Source organism: Trichoderma ghanense, assembly GCF_004382785.1.
Source record: "Trichoderma ghanense strain CCMA-1212 chromosome Unknown scaffold_8, whole genome shotgun sequence".
NCBI lineage: Eukaryota > Fungi > Ascomycota > Sordariomycetes > Hypocreales > Hypocreaceae > Trichoderma > Trichoderma ghanense.
Window position 1 is genome coordinate 1221425 of NW_027395671.1, and position 21682 is coordinate 1243106.

Below are 21682 nucleotides of genomic sequence, written 5' to 3' on the forward strand. Positions count from 1 at the left end.
TTGGCTATCAAGCAGCATCTTCTGGCAACAGGCTTCCTCAATCCATCGCATCTGCCTGTTCTTGCCTTGTCTTGCCGTTGACATCTCGCCAGACAAACCTCCTCAACCTTGAACCGCGCTTCACCACCCCTGCAAGAGAATGAATCTCAAAGGAGAGAAGAAAAAAAGAATAGAGCAAAAAAAAGGAGACAACTCCAAACATGATTTCCTGCTAAACTCCATAGACGTATGGTTCATCATGCAATTGTTCAAGCCAATGTTGGTCCGTGTCCCGCGTCTGTCTGCCTCCACCGCGCACGTCCAAAGGCTCTCTCTGCTCTCATCGTCCACCCTCCCACGCCCCTGTTTTCGTTCCAAATCTTGGTTCTAGATCTAGTCTCAACTCAAATTGGTATCCGCCGGAAAACAAAAGAATAATTCGTGCCCAGATGCTCAGTTGTCCTGGAGACTGCCCACAAACGAAGGATCTCTAACGCTTCCGCCGGCGTCTCCGAGCCCTGCAATCGGGCGGTTGTAGCTGAAGCCCTGGAACTGGTCCTGCATCGTCTGCGAGAGCATTGGGCCCTCCACATACGAGTCCTGGGGGGCCTCAGAAGTGAACTCAGGGTCAAAGTTGGCCGTGTCCATGGCATCCGCCTAAAGCAAAAAGAGTTAGCAAGCCATGCAAAGCAATGCTTCAGTCACCTCGGCGGATTCAAGCTTACCACGCTGGGCTTGAAGGTAGGCTCGTATTTCCGCTGCAGGAGCTTGCGCCAGTCAATGTCGTGGAAGAACGGATGGGCCTTGATCTCGGCTGAGCCATTAGCCCCGAGTCGTTTCTTCGGATCCCGGTTGAGCAGCTTGGTCAAGAGGTCCTTGGCAGCAGGAGGAACAACGTCCGAGAAGTGCAGCGGCTCGGACAGAATTTTCCTGTACATCTCGTTGGTGTTCTCGTCGTAGAACGGCGGGAGGCCCGTCAACATCTCGTAGAGCAAAACACCCAGCGTCCACCAGTCGACCGTCTTGTTGTACCCCTGGCCGAGCAGAAGCTCGGGCGCGAGGTACTCGGGCGTGCCGCAGAACGTGTTCGTCCGGTCTTCGTCCTTCATGTCCAGCTTGCACAGGCCAAAGTCGCACAGGGCAATGTGGCCCTGGTAGTCGAGCAGGATGTTCTCCGGCTTCAGGTCTCGGTAGATGACGCTAAAACCATGCAAGCACTCCAAGGCACAGAGAAGCTCGGCCGTGTAAAACCTTGACCTGTTGACGTCAAAGCGGTGTTCTTTCTGCAGGTGGTGGAAGAGCTCGCCCCCGTTAACAAACGCAAGCACAAAGTACAGCTTCTCGGGCGACTGGAAGCTGAACTTGAGCGGGACGATAAAGGGATTGTTGATCTGCGCCAGCACAGATCGCTCGGCAAGCGTGTGGGCGACTTCTGACCGAGAAATGATGTGCGCTTTTCGGATCGTCTTGAGCGCGTAGATCCGGTTGGTGTCCTTCTTGCGCACCTGCATCACCTTGCCGAAGCTGCCCTTGCCGACAACCTTGAGCAGCTCAAAGTCCTCAATCTTGAGCTTGCCAGCCCGCGTCTCCACAAACTCAACACCAACCTTGATCCTGCCCGTACCGTACTGGACGTCCACCCACTCGACGCCGGAATGGCCCTCTCCCTTTTGACGCTGGGCATCGGCTGCCTTTTCGCGGTCCTTCTTGCTGGCCTTTGCGTCATCAGACGCAGGCTGTCGCTCCTCGAACCGGGGATTTATCCGGGCCACGCCTAGGAAGATGTCCTGGCTTCGCCCAGACCCCGGAGGAGCCGCGGGGTTCCGCATGTACAGGTGGATGACCAACTCTGTCACTCTAGAAACGTCAAATTTGTATTGGGTGTTTCCACCTGCCCACAGAGGGTTCTCCGGGCTTCCTTCGACGGAGTTGACAAACACCTGCACCTTGTCGAAGTCGATCAGCGCATAGGGCATGTACTTGCCCGAGATGCGGCCATGGTTCGTAGGGAGCGAGCCGAATCCACCGCCCGACGAGTGCGGTCGCGCTCCGTTGCTATACGATCCGGCAACGCGCTGGTTGTCTGGACGCACAGAGCCGGCCAAGGCGCCGCCCGACGAGCGCGAGCTCTGGTGGCTGGAGGCAAAGGCGCTGCGGTGCTGTTCGGGGAGGGAGAAACCCTGGCCCTCGTGGATGGTGACGACCAGGATGCCGGGCTTCTTCACGACGGGCGCCTGCGACAGGGCTTCCGAGGCAGCTGGCAGGAGGCACAGGAGCAGTTAGAAAAGGCATCTGCAGCGCTGGGGACTGGGGAACTCACCGATGGCGTTCTCGTTGGTCGGCGTGGTGGCGCCAGGGCTGGTCCCCTTTTCATCTTTGTCGGTGATGGTGGAAGTCGACGGCGACCGGGAAAACGCGCTCAGCGGGCCGAGATGCGTATCTTTGAGTTCTGCGCAATGCCAGTCAGCCTCGTTACCAGTCAAAGGGAGATGGAGATGCGGTCGTCGGCGGGCGGGAGGTCGGGGACAATGGGAAAAGGAGAGACATACTCTTGGTCAGCTTCCACGACATGGTGACGGGTCCCGGCTCGGCCGCTCAGCGGGATACGGATGCGAACGAGGGAAGAAGAGAAAGAGAGGGACAGAAAACGATGGAAGATGAAGACAGAAGCGAAGGTGAAGGAGCGGATGTGACAGATGACAGTCGGTCGAGCAGCCAATCTGGCCGAGAGATAAGCAGCCGACAGACGGACGAGATGGAAATTGAGGTGGATGGAGGGAGCGGACTGGAAGCAACAAGCAGCAGCAGCAGCAGCAGCAGCTGGAGGCGATGTGACAGGCCCGCGTGTTTCCTTGGGGTTTTAGCGCAGGCAGTTGAGGCCAATCGACCTTGGATTGACCCCGCAGCGGTTGAGGTTCCAGTTGCTCAAGGCGCCGCAGCGAGGGAGGGCGGCCCCTATTTCGGGGTGGGTTATAGCGCTGTGGGCTGTGTCGGGTGCTATTTGTGTCTGGAGGTGTCAAGTATCTCCGACGGCAGCAGATGCAGCAGACAGGAAGAGAGATGAGCCCGTCAAACCGAGGAGGCAAAGAACAGACAGCAGGGCCGAAGAAAGAGGCTGAACAAGAGGGGCAGAGTGATCAGGCCGATACATGTACCTGGATTATCTGAAAGCTTTGTCACGGAGGTGCTCGACAATCAGGAGGAGGCGAAGCATGCCGCGAAGGAATCTGGGGCAACCGATGGATGGGACAGTGCAGCCGGAGCTGGAGCCCAAATTCAGGGACCGGGCTGCGGGTAACGACCGCTGTAGCAGCCGCTAGCCTCGACCGTTCAGTGGGTTTAGCGCAGCCTGCAGCGGGCGCTAGACACACGGTGCGCGTTGCAGGTCGCAGGTCGCAGGTCGCAGGCACGCGGCACGGCGCCTGTGCTGGGCCTTGGCGCTGTGCGACAGCTCCAGCTGTTTCAGAGAGGATCGGACGGCGCTGCGTCGATCGCTGCCATGGGGTCCAGCACAGTGCACGTTCTTTCCTACTATGGTGCCAAAAGTACGAGTACGAGTAGATGAGTGCATTATGTAAGCGGCCTTTTTTCGATCAATCTGGACTGGGTTCGAATTTGGCATGGTTTCGTGTCATGTAGCGGGAGACAATGCGGCGATATACATATGATGAGGAGCGCGCATTTGCATCGATTCGATTTCTATAGCTGGAACAGCATTTGAAGTTTCTTTCATCATCTGCAACTGGATCACAGCTAACAGGAAGAGTTGACGTGGTACGTCATCGATGGGCAGCTGTTCCTGGTTCCACACCCGATACACCACCATCGATGGCAGCCAACGATGCGCAGCCACAACCGGACAAGAGTGAACAACGCGTAACCGGTGGCTGAATGTGCCGGTGACGATGCCGCGTTTTGCCAGTGTGCGGTTTGCTGTCTGCTGTGCGGGAGCTGTGTCTAAGGATACCTATATGTTCCTCACTGATGCTTGTACAGTCGTGGTTGGGGATAGCACTGTCGCAACTTTGTCTCGCGAGAATGAGCGGACAGACACAGCAGAGGAGTGGTGGCACTCTCAAACACCCGAAGTTTGTGTGTATGATCAGGAGCCATCAGGAGCAGCGTCTCTTTTCCATGCTTTGAATTGATGTGATGTTCTTTGGTGCATGCGCATGTTGTGATATATCACTTACTCTCAATGATTACCCATTGATGTTGTATTGAACGTTGAAACACCGCCAGCTTCGATGACTACCTATTCCATGTACTTACTCTGCAGGTATAACTGGCTACCTTAGGAAAGCTCGCAAACTCAATACATTATTATGAGCATACCTCACCAAGCCTACATCAAATGTGAAGAGCATCCATGTTGACAATTGGCGACTTCATGTTGAAACGACATCCATTTACGTACCACTGCCATCTCCAATTCCCTGGGTTACCCTACAAATTCTCGATCAAAGTGCAGCTTCCCCCTTTTCTGCAAAGTGGGCTGGTTGAGGTACATTCACCCGCGCTTAATTTTGGTGGGTAAATGCAGTACCTTTTGCTTCACAGCTGTTTCGAGTCGCACCTCGCTGGTGCCTCAATTCCCAGGCAGCAGCGCCATCCTGGCTGACCACCTGGCAGTATGCGATACACCTGGCTCGTAGCCTCAATAGCGCCAGCAGGACACATTTCCGAGAAGCTGGTCCAGCCCAATTGAACAGCTGCCGCGTCTGCTGCCGCCCCGAACCTCGAACCTCGAAACCCGACGACGACAGTGAGCTGCAGGGACCGCAGACACAGCAGCCTCTGCCCGACTCGTCCTCGCCCCGACAATTGATCCGCCAGCCCGGTCATATGTGGGAGCATCTCGAGTTCGAACCACCCCGCGCTCTGCATTCACCCGCTGCCTCGCCCTCGCCCGCGACCGACCGCGACAGGATCTGCTCCATAGCTGCGAGACCGGAGCCCTAGGAGGACCACGCCGCAAAGATGAGATTGGACGTCAAGGTCAGTTACCACCAGATTGCGGCCTTTGCCTCGCCTTGCGCCTCTTCTCTCTCTCTCTCTCTGCCTTGTCCCGCCCCTTGTCCGCCTTTGCATGCTTGAGCTCGATATCTTTGGCTGCTCCTTTCGTTGTTTGAAGTTACCTTTCAGAAACAACTCTAGCGTTCACCACTATGACAGTCGGCTAATCCGTTCGTTCATGCCAACAGCGCCAGCTTTATGCCCGCAGCGAGCGGGTCAAGGGCATCGACTTCCATCCCCAGGAGCCATGGATCCTCACCACCCTCTACAGCGGTATGTCACAGCCAGTTGAGCGCGAGATTGCAGCATTGGGCCACCAGGCCGCCGCTAATGCCGCCCCTCCTTGCAGGCCATGTGAACATCTGGTCGTACGAGACACAGCAGATCGTCAAGTCCTTTGAGCTTACAGACGTCCCCGTCCGAGCTGGCCGATTCGTTGCGAGAAAGAACTGGATAGTCTGCGGCTCTGACGACTTCCAACTGCGAGTCTACAACTACAACACCTCCGAGAAGATCACCTCCTTCGAGGCGCACCCCGACTACATCAGAGCCATCTGCGTCCACCCCACACTGCCCTTCGTTCTGACGGCCTCCGATGACATGAGCATCAAGCTCTGGGACTGGGACAAGGGCTGGAAGTGCGTCCAGGTTTTTGAAGGCCACAGCCACTATGTCATGGGGCTCGCCATCAACCCCAAGGACACAAATACCTTTGCCTCGGCATGTCTCGATCGAACCGTCAAGATCTGGAGCTTGGGATCCGGCACCGCCAACTTCACCCTCGAGGCTCACGAGACCAAGGGCGTCAACCATGTCGACTACTACCCCCACGCCGACAAGCCTTACCTCCTCACCACTTCCGACGACCGAACCGTCAAAATCTGGGACTACACCACCAAGTCCCTGATTGCCACTCTCGAGGGACACACCAACAACGTCTCCTTCGCCTGCTATCACCCCGAATTGCCAGTCATCATTTCGGGTTCAGAAGACGGAACGGTCAAGCTCTGGCACGCCAACACTTACAGGTTAGAGCAGTCGCTGAGCTACAACTTGGAAAGAGCATGGTGCGCCTCTTACCAGAAGGGCAAGCAGGGCGTCGCCATTGGATATGACGATGGTGCCGTCGTGATCAAGCTCGGTCGCGAGGAGCCCGCCGTGTCCATGGACCCCTCTGGCAAGCTGATCTGGGCCAAGCAAAATGAAGTCGTGTCAGCCATCATCAAAGGGGACGCCTCCGTCAAGGATGGCGAGCCCATCTCATTAACGACCAAGGATCTTGGAACTTGCGAAGTGTATACCCAGACACTGATTCACTCACCGAATGGTCGATTCGTTGCCGTGTGCGGTGATGGAGAGTACATCATCTACACGGCCTTGGCATGGCGAAACAAGGCCTTTGGGTCTGCCCTGGACTTTGTGTGGGCGTCAAAGGAGAACAGCAACGATTTCGCCATCCGAGAGTCGCCCATGAGCGTCAAGGTGTTCAAGAACTTCGTGGAGAAGAGCGGAGGCCTGGACGTCGGTTTCCAGGCTGACGGCCTCACCGGAGGCGTCCTCTTGGGAGTCACTGGCCAGGGCGGAGTCTCCTTTTTCGACTGGGCCACCGGTGGTCTCGTTCGCAGAATCGAGGTAGAGCCGAAGCAGGTCTACTGGTCAGAAAGCGGCGAGTTGGTGGCCATTGCCTGCGAGGACTCATTCTACGTCCTGCGGTTCTCCCGCGAAAACTACATCGAGGCCGTACAGTCGGGACAGGTCGAAGAGGATGGCGTCGAGTCTGCCTTTGAAGTCATCACCGATGTCAACGAGACGTAAGTATTAACGGTGTCTTTTGCACTTCGTTGACGGCAACTAACCTGTGCTTCATAGCATTCGAACCGGCGTATGGGTTGGCGACTGCTTCATCTATACCAACAGCACTAACCGCCTCAACTACCTGGTCGGCGATCAGACCTACACAATCTCTCACTTTGACAAGCCCATGTACGTCCTTGGGTACATTCACAGAGATTCTCGCATCTACCTCGCCGACAAGGATGTCAACGTCACCTCGTTTGCGCTATCACAGCCCGTGCTGGAGTACCAGACGCTAGTCCTGCGGGAGGATATGGAGACGGCCGCCGAGTTGCTTCCAACCATTCCGGCCGATCAGCTGAACAAGGTGGCACGATTTTTGGAAGGTCAAGGACACAAGGATCTTGCCCTTGAAGTGGCCACTGATCCCGAGCACAAGTTTGAGCTGGCGCTGGCCCTGAACCAGCTCTCTATTGCTCTGGACCTGGCTCGACAGGCTGACGTGGAGCACAAGTGGAAGACGGTCGGAGACGCGGCTCTGACTGCGTGGGATGTCGCCCTGGCCGCCGAGTGCTTCGCTCACGCCAAGGACCTCGGGTCACTTCTCCTTGTGTACTCTTCAACAGGTGACCAGGAAGGCCTGGCCAAGCTGGTCACGCAGGCGGAAGAGGCAAACGCCCACAACGTGGCATTCTCGGCATCCTGGCTGATAGGCGACATCGACCGATGCGTGGAGATCTTGACCAAGACTGGCCGGACAGTAGAGGCCACTCTCTTCGCCCAGACATACAAACCTAGCCTGGCTCCCGCCGCGGCAAGGGCCTGGAAGGAGAGCCTGGAGAAGAACAAGAAGGGCCGGGTAGCCAAGCTGATTGGCGTTCCGGATGAGGATGCAGAGCTGTTCCCCGAGTGGGATGAGTGGCTGAAACTGGAAAGTGAGGGTGGTGTTGCGGCCGATGTTGACAATGCGACACCCAATGGCCAGGCTGCAGAGGATGAGGTCGAAGAAGCAGAGGAACAGGATGAGGAGATGCAGGAAGCTCAGGAGGAGATTGAGGAGGAGGAAGAAGAGTAAAAAGGCGCACAGGGGAAATACCGGTATGGACTACTACCTAGATGGCGTAGAAGTGGGATTTACGTGAATATGATTCTCCTTGTTAGTGTTGCGCTTTACACTGCACCAAAACTTACAAGAGCTGCATGGCTGGATGGGGAGGTTGCCTGGAAGGTGGTTGGGGCTTGTCTGATTGAATAGGTATATAAAATAGTTGCTAATATTTGATGTTGTTATCTTACGCTATGGAAGAGGATGGAGAAGCCTCCAGTACCGGAATGCTGTTCATAGATGAGTTGATACCTGAAGTGTTGACATTGTCAGTTATATAAGAATGTTGTTGTCTACCGCATATGCGTCTGTAGTCGCTTTTCATGGTGACCTTGACGTACGCTTTTCTTTTCTTTTCGGTTTTTTTTTTCTATAAATCTCGGAGCTGAGTGAGTAACTTGCGGCTGCATGTAATCACTCGTTGGATATCGAATAGAAACAGGGGAACCCCTTCAGCCATTATAAAGCGCTTGTTTGATACATGTAGATTGATTAAATAGTTGTAATATAGTCTTTCCCACCCGCCGACCCATAAGGTACTCATCAAACATAAGACGTGTGTTCCCTGTCTCGCAATGCCGCGAGGAACCATAAGCATCCTGCTCTCATCCTCGATACTTCTCATAAAACCCGTTCCCAAACATGCCGTTTACAGAATGGCAGCAATTCCAGCCGCAGCAAGAGCGGCGAAAGCCATGCCCGTCTCGCGAGCAGCGCCGACATTCGTCGAAGTCGCGGCACCCGCACCGGCCGTCTTGGAAGCCGAAGCACCGGTCGTCTTGGGAGCGGCAGAGCCAGAACCCGATGAGTCGTCGTCGGTGCAGACGTTGACGAGGTCGGTGTATGTTTGGGCGGCGGAGCACTCCTTGGCTAGGGAGGTGAGCTCGGCCTTGTGGCCGCTGTACCAGGAGAGCACCTCTGAGCTGTAGGAGGAGGCGTCGTCGCTGAGGCTGGCGGGGAAGCTGAACTTGCAGGGGTCCGTCTGCTGCTGCTGTGCGCTCTTGGAGAGGTCGGAGAGCAGCTTGGGGGGAGGCGTGGGCAGGGACTGGAGGAGGTCGAGGGCCGAGGAGGCGCACTGGGCGTCGTCGGCGGCGTCGCGGGCGAGGTTGTGGGCGACGACGGGGGTGGGCGCGGGGAGGAGGTCGCGGACCTGGGGGATGGCCATGTAGTTGATGGCGGCGGAGGCGGAGGCCGCGAGGCTGAGGAGAAGGAGGGCCTTGTTGGAGGACATTTTGGTTGTTTTTTTTCTTGTTTGAAGGGAGTTGTCGAGGAGTGGTTGGGTATGTTTGACTTGAGGGTATCACGATATAAGGGAGAACGTTCGTGTAAGTGAGTGTAGGTTGCAAGAGAATGACTGTAATTACAGAACGGCAACTCTTTCGTACCACCCACAGATATATGCCGCCTTCTACGACTCGACCCTTCATGCCCAGCTGAGAGAATCACAAGTTCCCCTAGGAGAGTCCCGTTCCTTTGCAATATCGCTTCCCTGCAACCGTCCCGGCAGCTGAAGCGTTAGTACGGAGTCGAAGAAGACGAAAGGCCGCCACCAGCACAGCATGGCTCGTCTAGCGCGGTCTTTTTGGCTCGAGCGCTGCCTATTCAAGACAAGGCGCGAAAAACTTGGGCGAAGCAAATAGGGGAGGGCAGATTGGACCCTTCGGGTTTATTGCCTGGGATCTCGTCACTAGGCTGAAGCGGGTTTGGGGTTGCGAAAAGGCACGGATGGGGGGGCGATTCTGGTGCCTGGGCCTGGATGGGAATGCAAGGGGGGGCGGTTTGAAATCATGGCGTGAGCTGCCTGGTTTGGGGTTTGCAGGTGGTTTGATTCATGAGTCAGCGCTTCATAGGTTGTAGTGTGAGAATGTAGAGCAAGATATTCTGTCGCGTTGCTGTTCAATTATGCCTTCGCAGCATCAGGATCAGAGGAGGATCATGATGGTTGGGACAGGACACATGGGATGTCAGAAGCTTGTTTGCTACATGCATGGATGCCACTTGTCCTGCCTGTCTGCCTGAGCTGGATGACTAAATAATCCCCGAGCTGTTCGCCATTGGGCATAGCAAGCGGCACTTACAGTACAGGGCTAGCCTGATCATGCATGAATACATAGAGGCATCAGACTCCTTCTGCTTGGATCGGCACGCGGAAAAGGAATTGGGCCGTGGGAGAGTAAGCATTGGGCGATGGAGTTGGTGAGGCTGGACCGCCTCTGGATGTCTATGTTTCGAGTTTCTTTTCTCTTATTCTAGGCTATGCAATAATGTTCTATGTAAAGGCATATTTGGGGAGTGATATGCTGGGTAAGATTGTAACATTCAGGGTTGAAAGGACATTGTGCGCAGCAAGACCTATTTTGTGTATAACCGATCCATGCCATTGTATCAATGAGGTATCATGCTGTATCATGACAATCTGGGCAATGATATTGAATGTAGAAACAAATATTGAATGTAGGATCACAAATTTCCCCAAGGCGCAATGGGATTCTGGGAGGTGACATTCTTGGTGGGAAAGTTCTGAATAGTGAAATTGTAAGCAAGAACCCTCCGAGTCAGGCTGCATGTGTTAGCGTATATACTCGCATAGCTCATCTCGAGCAACATACCTTGTTCAGACACGGATATATCGTCTCTCCACCACTCATATGAGCCACCAGTGCCTCACGCCTCTATCGATGCCTCCAAATTCGCTCCCAGGCCTAGTAACAAGCTCAACGACGGCGTCGTCTTCCTGCTCTGCGGTCAAGCGCGGAAACACTCTTCCTCAAGCCTCCCGGAGCTTGAGGCTGGCTCCTTTGCCACGAACTGTCTCATGATCCTCGCTTTGGCTGGGAGCACCACTACCGAAAAGGCAGAAGAGCGCAAGGCTTGATCGTTTCTTGTCAGCTTCACAGTCTGTAGCAACCTCACCGTATGCTGGTGCGCATCGTGCTTCTTGGCCAAACCATTTATAAAGTCGGCCGTGAGGGTGCATCGGGGAGCTTGTTCTGCAAGCTCAGGGGCAGAATTATGCTGAGATACGCATCTTGTTCGCTCAAAAGGCCTGGACTGCGTATACTCTGGGCCAGTCGATCGATGTCGCTGTTTGTGAGGAAGACCTGGATTCCTGGATTCCGAAACTCGCCGGTTTCTCGCTCTTGTATGGATGTCATGCCCTGAATAGGCGCTTTGAGCGCCTCTATCGCAGCCCACATGAAAGCCGCCAGCGTAGAAGACGGGCAAAGAGTCGGAAGATTCTTCAAAGAGGACGCTGCTTGAGTCACTGCCTGGCGACTGGTGATTCTCCTTCCCTGATGCTTTGAACTTCCACTTGTCATGAGCGGAGTCTCTCGAGTAAGGAGACGGCAACTGGAAAGGGCAACCAAATACGATACAAGGATTTGCACATGAGATTGCGGGATTGTGTTCTGGACGGTTTTCTGTGCATGCGTCTGCCGGCGCCCCCCTGGCCATGTAACGGACATTCACCTCGACGTGGATAAAACCCGGCGACGTTTGACTCTCGGATTTGGAATTCGTCAATGTCTTAAAGCGCCTGGTTTCGCTCAGTTCTTGGGCCAACTGCTTGGTCACCTTCTTCTGCCGTGACATATTCCTCTTGGCCGACGCGAATCGGCGTGCCATCTGTAGGAGCCCACCAACTGAGATGCCGAAGGAGCACATCACTACAACGCCCAAGGATCCTGATCCGCTCGATAGGCATGTATTGATCAAGTGTCGGCTCGTCGCCGAAGCCGACGCAACCGGATGTCGTTTGTTTCCGACCCCCGAACGTTGCGCTGAACACCTTGAGTGATAAGGCAGCTTCGACTTCTTCTGCATCTGCCATCCATTTGCCGTCCGGCTGTCTACTCATGGTGAACCTGGCCTCTGGATCTTTCGATCTTCCGGTTTGGCCCTTGTCAGCGAAAATGAAGTCCTTACAGCCACACTCGGTGTGCAGTTGGTCCATTGCCGCTCCCATAGTCTCCGCTCTCTGAGTGGCTTCCTGGGATACTGGCGACCTCCAGTTTGCAAGCTTGGCGAGATCGTGACGCAATTTGGTGCACTCTTGAGCTTCCGCAGCACCTGGGAGGTTAGGAAAACTGTCAGAAAATCCATCAGGTTGAGTTGAGGATGCGTTTGATGGCCCGCTGGCGGGTTCGTTTCGACCTCTCATCCACGGAGCGCTATCAAGGTCTCTGATGGTGTCCGTGAGCCAGTCAAGCTCAAACCCTGGGGGAAGGTCCCGGGAGAAGATGGGTTTTGTTCGGCCACGACGAGCCCATGCTCTTACGCCGACCACGAAAAAGGCTACGCCCAAGGAAGCAATGCGAACGGACCAGTGCAATCTCAGAACGCCCACCTGTTGCGTAATGAACCCCACGAGAGTGAGTGCCAATCCAATGTAAGTCCAGATGGCCAAGCGACGTTGAATGTCCTTAAAGTCTGGGTCCTGGGTGATGATGATTCTACTCGAAGTGACAATGTTTGGTCGGCCTTCCCCTGTGAAGAGGGCAGTGGGCTCGAATTCTTGATCAGCCAGGGTTTGCTTTTGCTGAAGCCACACCATCCGGGCTCCCAAGTTTTTGGCCGGCTGGAAGTATTCTTCCTCTGTGCTGCTTCCCAGGACGTAGGAGTTGGTGCCGGTGCCGCAACACAACAGTAATGTTCCAACTAAGAACAGGGCAAAGGCATACGTGCCATCGACTCGCTTTCGATGAATATAAGTGATGAGACCGGCAAGCATTATCACGCCAACTTCCAAGAGGACACACTAAACAAGCGTAGTAAAGTCCTTCTGTTCCGGTGTTGTTGCAGCGGTTGTGAGATATGTTGGGCGACTCCGTTCGAATGTTTGCGATGATGATGGCCTCATTTTTGCTGGCCAGTGGTGATTTCTCTGCTGCCGGTCTCGCAGTCTCCGTTGCTCTGGCAAACATTAGGTAAAGGCAAGAAGGGCTCGTGCCTTTTGCCAAAAGCTCTGACGGGTATCGGATGCTACATAATGGTTGAGTTAGTGAGATATCACTTATACATGTGCACATGCAACTATTATGACGCATGTAAAAGGGGTAATCTCAACTTATACAAATTCATGTAGCCATTTGCCAGTGCTTCAGACATGCCTATCTCCTTCATCGGTATTGACGAGTGTTATGAAACATAGGAAACGTATGATCATAGTACTGAGTCGACCCATGATGGAAGATGTGTTCCGTAAACGGATGGATGCAGCCGGACTTGGGCAGAGGTTCTGCGGGAGGTTTTGCGAATCTGTTCTCGCTCTTTTGTTCAAGTTCTCGGTAATCTTGGTTCTCTCTTTGAAGGGCTTTCTCGAATAAAGATTGCTTCAATGCTGCCTGAACTGGGACTGTGACCAAAAGACACGACTTTCCCTCTCAATTTGTAGCTTCCTGTCTCTCGCTCGAGAGAGCATCGTCTCTGTCTCTGCCTTGGAGCAAACATTTCCATCGTACGCCTCACTTTCTTCCAGACACGTGGCCTTCATCCATAGCTATGTTGAAAAGGCAGCGAATGTCAAGATGTTTGCTTTGAGAAGTCCTTCGCGGGCTATGTAAGAAAACCATCGAGAGTAGCCAAGGCGTCAGATGTGATATCTTGTGTATCGTTCAGAACCGGATGAGTACGTGATTTTGGGCGTAGATTCTAATCAGGCGTTGGGAGACGCTGGCTACACAAAGACTTTCATTGGATAAGGTTGAACCACGGGTGTCTATTATAGTAGGTACTCGTCCTGGCCGGACGAACGGACCATTGTAGGCCTCCTTGAGGACATCTACGGCTCGGAGGGAGACGGAATTTGAAGCTGTTTGCTTGCTTAGGCCTCGATATCACCGCCTCATTCGAGCTTCATGGTCAAAGTGCTAGTTGTATAGTTGCACAGTATTGCCACAGCTCTATGGAGAGTTTTGCCAGATAAGACTTCAACCAACGTTATACTCAGGAATGATTGAACTCTCATCTCATGGCGACGAGCTTCCAGGGGTATGAGGTTGCTTTTCCTACGCTTCTTCTAGCATCTTGCCGGGGTCGACGTGATAAGCTGTGCCGCCATTCCGTCTGGTCTGTAGACCAAGAAGCGTTGCCTCTGAGAACCGATTCCGCCGTGAACAAAAGACGTTGGCTTCCTGACATCCTGAACTTCCAGGAGTTTGCCCAAATTCCCTAGCCGTAGCCCCGGTTGCTCCGGCTTCGTCTCTGCTGATGCCTAGGATGGTGCCCTGGCGAGCAGGAACGCCTGATGGTGGCACAACAGTGAACAGGGATAATCTTGGTCCGGAAGAAAGCAAGCTGCGTTTCCGGGGCATTGCCTCGGGGCATGAGCCTCGAGATATGTCACTGTCACTAGTTGATTGGCTTCAGCTTCAACTTTGGGCTCACTCGCGGCTGTGGGATGTCATCTGAGGCCGTTGAGGTCCTCACCCGCTCGAGTTCGAGCGGGTCGCGGTGATGCACGAAGCACAGAATCTCGGGAAGCGGCATAAGCAAGACAACCCATCTCTGAGCAAACTGCATGATGCTGGGCAACCCAGATCTGGGAGAAAAGCTGCCCAGAGACCGTATTCGGCACATCAGTCGCCTCCGATGTAGGTGAGCGCCTCACCCATTGAGTCCATCCACGATCAGCCAGGGAACGGTGCTTTTGCCAAGGTCGACAAATCGAGTCTTGGGCTTACCCCTGCAAACGATATTCGAAGGAGAGTCTCGCTCAAAAGAACGACTGGAGCAGTTCCCACGTGAACCCATCCCCAGGAAGTTTTGACAGCCCTTGTGGCACAGCAAAAAAACCGCCGAAAAACATCTCTCTGCAACTGAACGCTCGGCGGGTGTGCGCGGCCACCAGCTTCTGGTACGTCCTATCAGGCTCGACGGTCTCATAGAAGGTGCCAAAGGCTCGCCTCTGGATTCCTCCAGTGGTAGCCCTTTGGAACTGATGGAGTTGTATAACTTCTTCCTCGGGTAGGCTTCCTCGCGGAAGGTGGCCTCTCTACATGGAGAGCTCAGCGCTATGTGATGCGCTCCTGCATGGTTCGACTGCGACTATTTCAGAGCATTCCCTCCAGAGAATGATGGCTTGGGGTGCCCAAGAGGTTTAGCGTCGTCAGGAGTGAGATGCCAATGTTGCTGCTCGAGGGTGTGTAGGACAGCGTCTATTCTTGGGTGAAAAACGGGTGCCTGAGCGAAAGCCTGGAGGCCGCTTGTGCACGCTCGCCCCTGAGGCTGCTTCGATGGTGACGTGGGCGAAACCGTACATATGGCTCATGAAGCCGATCTGGATCTTCTCGTCGACATCGTCGTCTTGGATGATGCAGAGGGTATCAGCCTAGAGATGGACGGTATCAAAGTCGGGACCAGTAGCATGACATCTCATATTGTCCGGGGCAGCCATCGAGTGAGAAAAGCTAGGGCCGCCGCATTGACACTGAACACCTCCAGACGATCCTGTTGAGACCCTGCCCATATATAGTTGAGGGCAATGCATCAACACTCTGAAAGATGAGTGTCCGAGAGATGATTACTCTTGAGAGACGTGGCACATTTCTCCTGATCATTGATGAAGCGAAGAGCTTCAGCCGTCCTGAATGGACCTACGTCGGCTCAGATGTCTCCCCATGCTGTATGTCACACAAGTCCATCCAGCGTGGCAACCATTGTACGTTTAGTTACAGAGGCCGCTTGCGCCCCTCAAAGATCATCGTCATTCTACCGAAAGGAAGAGCTGTTGTTGATAATACATCATCACTGTTCACAGGAGTCATCGATCAGGCCCAACATCACAGGGCTGAGAGGCGAAGGAGACACTCTTCTTGGGACTACCCGCACGGTCGCCGTCGACATCGCTATCCAAGAGAGCCAATAGCCTCAGCGTTCACAAGGAAAAATGGTTGCCGCCCGGATCCCGATACAGGCCAAAGATACTCGTCTCCGCCTTGCGCAGTCGTCGTTGTCGTCAATCCGGGCCGGCCTATAGTTGTCGAAGGTCTCGCGGATCAGGTAGCACACACGACTTGTAGCTGGAATACCCCGGCGAAAGTCGCCAGAGATGTAGCCCTGTGAGTATATCCCGTCTGGCTCTGAAGACATGTTGGCCTATATCCGCCGTGCGCTGGGCAGAGGGTAGCATCTCAGAACGTCAAAGCTGATATGGCGGCAAAAGTGATAGAGCTGCGGGAGTTCCATCCATAATATTCCGAGGGGCTACATGATATAGAATCAGTGTCATCTTCTAGGCTATGTGTATGTGTATTTGAGGAACCCATTTTGTTCACACCTGCTTCACCAGTGACTCAACAATGTACTATTCGACGGCTGATTCGGAAGTGCCAGAACCTGTTTCTTGGTCGTCGAGTACAACAATGTGAACGACTATGTATGACCTGTCTATTACATGCATAATGGTTGACTGGCTTTTTGTATCTTGTAGAAGACGTGCATGCATTTTGGAAGCCGTTTACGCTGCACCGCCGGCTGAAGACGAGCCCGGCAACTCATGCCCACGAGTCAGCCTCAAAGGGCATGGCGAGGACAGTATGTTAGCAACTCTGCTTTGGATGAGATTAGGCGACCAGAGCTGATTTCGGGAGTGGAGTGGCTGTTGACTATTGCAAAAGGCATGCTGCGCCACAACGAGAGTGAAAGCCGCGCTTTTCATGTGTGACTCGGATCCGGGGTATAGGGGAGTTGGAAAGACAATGCAGCGGAAATGTCACGAGTTGCCCGCGGAATATACATTTAGTTGTTTTAACGCATAGGAATTGATAGTCATCGTTTCCGCTAGCATCTCTGGTTTACGAACGGAGCATCAAAATCCTGTATCAGAAGCCTCGGAGAGTTTTGCATAATCCCAGCAAGCCGGAAATGCTGGCAATGCCGGGAGGTGGGTCGACGAATGGAGGCGGATCTCGGCCTTAAGACGGACTGTGTCTTGGCTCCGCAAAAGGTGACAAAAGCCGTTGTTCAGATCGAGCCGGCAGTTCCGAGCCGGGGCTCCATTCTGTTGGCGTTTGGCTGTGGTTCTCATGTATGGACTGTGGCATTGGTTTCAGCTGGACCAATCGTCTGGGTGAAAAGATTTCTCCGAGTATCTACTGGGTGTCAAATCTTGATTCTTTCCATCACCTCGTTAGTGACGTTCTAGTGTGTTCCGGAATCGATATCTCGTGGCTGATCTGTAGATGAAGAGCATGAGCTGTCAAATGACTTGGCATCGCGGGAGGCGGCAACGCCACCCCACGGCCCTAGTCGTATCGTCACTTCTAGAAAACGTGGTATTGACAGACGAGGAGAAGCTGATTGGCCTCAGTCCATGATGGCTTGCTTCTAGATTGGCGTCATTAGTAAACTAGATATTCTTTCCGAAGTCCACGGCATAGAGCTTATGGAGGGAGAGTACATGGCACGAGGTTTTCTCTAGAATAAGCATCTTACCTGAACGGAACACGGAGCTAGTCATGTCAATTCAAGTAGGGCCAAAGTCAGTGAAGAAAAGAAAATTCTGACCGGGCGGGAAGCTGAGATTGGCCACAGCATCTCCGAGCTCGGATGGCGTCTTTACTCACAGTTATACGGACTCGGCGTGGTTGACAATATTTGTTAGTCTCTCCCGGAGTCAAATACGCCCTTTTGATATTCATTCGTAAATGTATCCAGTTTATCACCGCAGTTGTGGGTCGTGTTCAAAAGTTCTTCGGAGGAGAGTCGTGGGTGCTCGAGCGTGCGGAATATCGGCACTCGACTGGATCTGCATGACGGACCTTTGGTCCCCTCGGGGACTCTACACCCTTACAAACCCCATGTTTCCATATAGGGCGAAGAGCCAATGTGGGACTGAGTGCAAAGCTTGTGTAGTAGTTGATATGCACATTCCAGTTGCCACGGATGGCAGAAGATGGACTCGGTTCGCAGATTGCCTCCGATGCGGACGGACGGTAGCGGTGGCGAGGGGTCCTACTATCCGATGTCGTCTCATCAGTGACACTTATATATCCCCAGAAAAGCTTGCGTTTCCCCAGAGTTTGCAATTCATGTGCTATATGAACTTCTCGAACAAATAGGACGATATCTGTGGCCGGTTCATCATCTTCTGTCTCAAGATCAGCCCGGATCAGCAACCCCTTGCCTAGAATCCGGTTGCGCATACGCAAGGCCTCCTCGCTTTCGGTCTAATTCGACCATCAAGATGGGCTCCGAAAAGGGGGATTACTCCTCTGGCCCTGAGGATGCCTTCACAAGTGCCAATGGTATAACCTTGGCCGCCATCAAGCCCCAGCATCGCCCTCTCCACGATGCCAGCGTCACCCTCGAAGAATACATGTACTACGCCGAGAAGACGCGAGCAGAAGAGGACGCAGTCGCGGCCACCGCGCCGCCCACTACCTTCATGGACATGGTGTTTCCGTCAAGGGGGACATCAAGACGGATAGAGGGCAAGCAGCCCAGCGAGGCGCAAGAAGGCGAGAAGACGAAACTGAACGATGACAAGTTGCTCATCACGGATCTGGAGTGGACCAACGCAAGCCGGGCGTTGCGTTCAGCCAGCGCCGCTGCGTGCTTCTACCTGATTACGACGGATATCCTGGGCCCTTTTGGAGTGGGCTTCTCTATTGGGACGATGGGTTGGGGAGAGGGTATCGGGCTGTTTACTCTGTTTGGTCTCTGTGCTGGAGGGTAAGTCGTCGATAACATCCCCCTTTCGATGAATGAGCGTGGCATGAGATGCTGACAGGGGCATAATAGCTCTGGCTGGATCCTCTGGAAGGCTTTCCTCGACGTCGACTCGTACGAGTTCCCAGTCAAAAACTACGGCGACCTCGGCTTCCGCATCTGGGGCCCCTGGCTTCGCTACACGATCAACTTCCTGCAAGCCCTGCAGCTCATGATTAGCGTCGGCATCCTGGTCATCAGCAACGGCCTGTCCATCTCGCAGGTGTCAAAGTTCCATCTTTGCTACATCGTCTGCTGCCTGATTTGGGCGATTGTGGGCTTCTTCACGGGCCAGATCCGGACGCTGAACAAGCTCGGCTTCTTGGCCAACTTTGCCGTGGTCTTGAACCTTATGATCATGTTCATCAGCATGGGCGTCATGGCTCACAGTGAGCCCAACTATGCAGCTGCTCAGGCTGGTTCTGCCGGAGCTGCCCTGGGCGGTCTCTCCGTTACACCGTTTGCCAACGGAACGTATCCTCCTGTCCAGAGATATGGTGGCATTCCCCCGTCGACAAACGGCTTCACTGGCTCGATCAACGGTCTCATGAATGGCGTCTATGCATACGGAGGAGCGCAGCTGTTTGTCGAGTTTATGGCTGAGCTTCAGCGACCTCGGGATTTCCTCAAGGCAATGTGGGGAGCTCAGTTCTTCATCTATGCGTGCTACATGTCGTATGGGTCATTTGTCTACTTTTATCAGGGACAGTATGCCAATCAGGTAAGCTATACTGACGGATGTGTTGATCATTCATATGGATATGTGCTGACAGTTGTCTCAAATAGCTCGCCTACCAAGGCCTCTCCCCTTACGCCTGGCAAACCGTCTGCAACATGCTTGCCGTCATCAGCGGAATCATCGCCGCCACTCTCTACGGCAACATTGGCATCAAGGTCATCTACAACAACGTCCTCATCGAGATGTTCAAAGCTCCGCCGCTCACCTCCACCGGCGGCAAGATCCTCTGGGCCGTCATTGTCCCGATCTACTGGGTCGTCGCCTTTGTCTTTGCGGCTGCGATCCCCGACTTCTTTGGCCTGACGAGCGTCATCGCTGCCATTTGCCTCGTGCAGTTTACGTACACGTTTCCGGCATTTATCGGCCTCGGTCTGTTTGTTCAGAAGAACGCGATGCGGGGAGAAGAGGCGTTTGACCCGGCGACTGGCGCAGTTCATCATCGTGACTCGGGGGTGAAGCGGTGGATTCGTGGCTTCTTTGGCAGGTTCTGGTGGTTGAACGTTATACTGCTTGTGTACACGCTTGGATCACTGGCGTTGAGCGGCCTGGGGGCATATGCGGCCATCGAGGGCCTGATTGACGCGTTCAAATCGCCCCAGATCAACTCTTTCACATGCACATCTCCCCTGGAAGGCTGAGTTGATGGATGGAAAAAATGCCATTTGCGTTTGATAGCTTCTCACAAGAGAGCCACGGCCTTCCTCGCCGTTTGGTTATACATCCACATGGCATTCTTGTCTCGTGTCTCTACGCTTCAAGCCAGTGACATGCGGTACGTGTGCCAATCATTGAGGTCTCACTCCGTCCGAACCATCATCGCCAGCATCGCTTGCCCGCTTTGTCCGCCTGGGCCGCTTCCAAGAACCTGCTCGACGAACATGCGAAGCTGCATCGGGAACGTGTCGTCGCCGTAGCGTTGGATGATGCTGCCCTTCGTGACGGGAGAGCTCAGGTTGCACCGGTGCGAAGAATCTCCCCCCAACGCCTCGCAGGCTTCTCTCTTTTCTTGATCCCACCACGGAGGCAGCAGGCCGGGGCGCGTCTCGACAGTGTCCAGGAACCGCTGGAAACCCTCGCTGTTTTGGCTGACCATTTCTCCGGCGTTGTTATCGTCCCAGACTCGGAGACGGTACGCGTCGATGAGCAGCTCGTACGTTTCGGGCTCTGGGCGGCCGTGGAGCCAGACCTTGTTGCTGAGGCTCGTGAAGGGCTTGCGCTTGGGGGCTCGAGCCCCTTGGGCCTTGCTGCAATCCTTTCGGTGTTTCTTCCAGTCGGCCTTTTGGCAGTCCCGAGAGCAGTACAGCGTGCTTTGGCACTTTGCGCACTTCTTGAGCGTGACCTCCGGCTGGGTCTTGCTGCAGTTTTGGCATGAGGCGGCCATCTTTGTCGAACGTGATCGCTTCGTTTTGTAGGAGTGGTGATGGGCTATGTAAGCTTGTTTGTCTAGAGGTGGTTTGTTCAGTCTATGTATGCCTAAGGCAGATAAATCCTCGCTTAATCGAGCCACTGATGGACATGTCATCTCATAACAGCAGCATGTCTGTCTGGCTAAATGCATGTGTTGAGGACGGCCAAAGAGATGCGTCTCCTCCAAGCCGCTGTGGAGCTGCAGCTTTGCTAGTCGTATCACAACGCCCTGCGTAACAGTAAGCGGCTCCCTCCAAGTTCACTTGATTCTGCGAATCATCAATATGGATTCTGTCCCTCTGCTTGCTGCCCAAGAGAGCGCACTGGCCGGTGTGCCTTGCGCATATTCTCCGCCCCTTCGCATTCAGAGATGACGTGTAGGAAGGCTACGGTCAAGCCTATTGTTCAAAGCCACATGTTCGTGGCTGCTGCCCCACGCATTTTATCTAAGCTGTGGAACGTGAATGGAAGAAATCTCAGTGATTGCTTTGCCAACTTCGGAGTCAGTACCATGGAAATGATCCTATTCGAAACGGATATTCCTGTCCTCCCAAGCTTCAGCCGCGGCTGATACATGCTTGATTTGCAGCTCTGTTGCTGCCGTGGACGGTAAGACGCCGAGTCACAATCCGCATAACAACATCAAAGACATTCAGCAGTCTTGCGTCATGTGAAGCCGGATCAAGAAAGCTGTCTCTCTGTGTAACGTTTTCCAAAACCTGTGAATAGCTCGGGTTCTCGATTTCCCACACAGTCGGAGCTGCTAGAGGTCATAGACCCCGTCTTTGCGAAGGGACAGACTCAACAGGCAAAGTCAACCCCAGAATTGCCACCAACGTTACCCTTGTACAGGCCATCTTGTCTCTCTGTCACGACGAGCTGAGAATGCCCCTGACTTGATCCGTGCATCGAGCGGCAGTCGGCTCGAATCT

At 54.1% G+C, this 21682-nt stretch overlaps 8 protein-coding genes across 8 annotated transcripts; 3 read left to right on the forward strand and 5 right to left on the reverse strand.

The window, feature by feature from the left end:
• Positions 1-432: 432 nt before the first annotated feature.
• CCMA1212_007023 (Serine/threonine-protein kinase gad8) lies at positions 433-2550 on the reverse strand (the record flags this gene model as incomplete). The annotated part of the gene is made up of 4 exons (XM_073704205.1): positions 433-636; positions 705-2236; positions 2300-2428; positions 2529-2550. The coding sequence occupies 4 exons, from the start codon at positions 2548-2550 to the stop codon at positions 433-435; spliced, it is 1887 nt and encodes a 628-aa protein (XP_073557610.1).
• Positions 2551-2629: 79 nt separating this feature from the next.
• On the forward strand, positions 2630-4941 carry CCMA1212_007024 (uncharacterized protein; the record flags this gene model as incomplete). Its single annotated transcript, XM_073704206.1, has 5 exons — positions 2630-2944; positions 3365-3524; positions 3740-3862; positions 3976-4067; positions 4540-4941. The coding sequence occupies 5 exons, from the start codon at positions 2630-2632 to the stop codon at positions 4939-4941; spliced, it is 1092 nt and encodes a 363-aa protein (XP_073557617.1).
• An 18-nt stretch (positions 4942-4959) lies between these two features.
• On the forward strand, positions 4960-7864 carry CCMA1212_007025 (Coatomer subunit beta; the record flags this gene model as incomplete). Its single annotated transcript, XM_073704207.1, has 4 exons — positions 4960-4977; positions 5184-5268; positions 5345-6806; positions 6865-7864. 4 exons carry the CDS (start codon positions 4960-4962, stop codon positions 7862-7864), a joined length of 2565 nt encoding a protein of 854 aa, XP_073557616.1.
• Positions 7865-8543: 679 nt separating this feature from the next.
• On the reverse strand, positions 8544-9125 carry CCMA1212_007026 (uncharacterized protein; the record flags this gene model as incomplete). The annotated part of the gene is made up of 1 exon (XM_073704208.1): positions 8544-9125. One exon carries the CDS (start codon positions 9123-9125, stop codon positions 8544-8546), a length of 582 nt encoding a protein of 193 aa, XP_073557615.1.
• A 1720-nt stretch (positions 9126-10845) lies between these two features.
• On the reverse strand, positions 10846-11091 carry CCMA1212_007027 (uncharacterized protein; the record flags this gene model as incomplete). The annotated part of the gene is made up of 1 exon (XM_073704209.1): positions 10846-11091. One exon carries the CDS (start codon positions 11089-11091, stop codon positions 10846-10848), a length of 246 nt encoding a protein of 81 aa, XP_073557614.1.
• A 332-nt stretch (positions 11092-11423) lies between these two features.
• Positions 11424-12626, reverse strand: CCMA1212_007028 (uncharacterized protein; the record flags this gene model as incomplete). The annotated part of the gene is made up of 1 exon (XM_073704210.1): positions 11424-12626. The coding sequence occupies one exon, from the start codon at positions 12624-12626 to the stop codon at positions 11424-11426; it is 1203 nt and encodes a 400-aa protein (XP_073557609.1).
• Positions 12627-18080: 5454 nt separating this feature from the next.
• CCMA1212_007029 (uncharacterized protein) lies at positions 18081-19981 on the forward strand (the record flags this gene model as incomplete). Its single annotated transcript, XM_073704211.1, has 3 exons — positions 18081-18568; positions 18638-19325; positions 19391-19981. The coding sequence occupies 3 exons, from the start codon at positions 18081-18083 to the stop codon at positions 19979-19981; spliced, it is 1767 nt and encodes a 588-aa protein (XP_073557608.1).
• Positions 19982-20139: 158 nt separating this feature from the next.
• On the reverse strand, positions 20140-20724 carry CCMA1212_007030 (uncharacterized protein; the record flags this gene model as incomplete). Its single annotated transcript, XM_073704212.1, has 1 exon — positions 20140-20724. One exon carries the CDS (start codon positions 20722-20724, stop codon positions 20140-20142), a length of 585 nt encoding a protein of 194 aa, XP_073557389.1.
• Between the last annotated feature and the right edge of the window lie 958 nt (positions 20725-21682).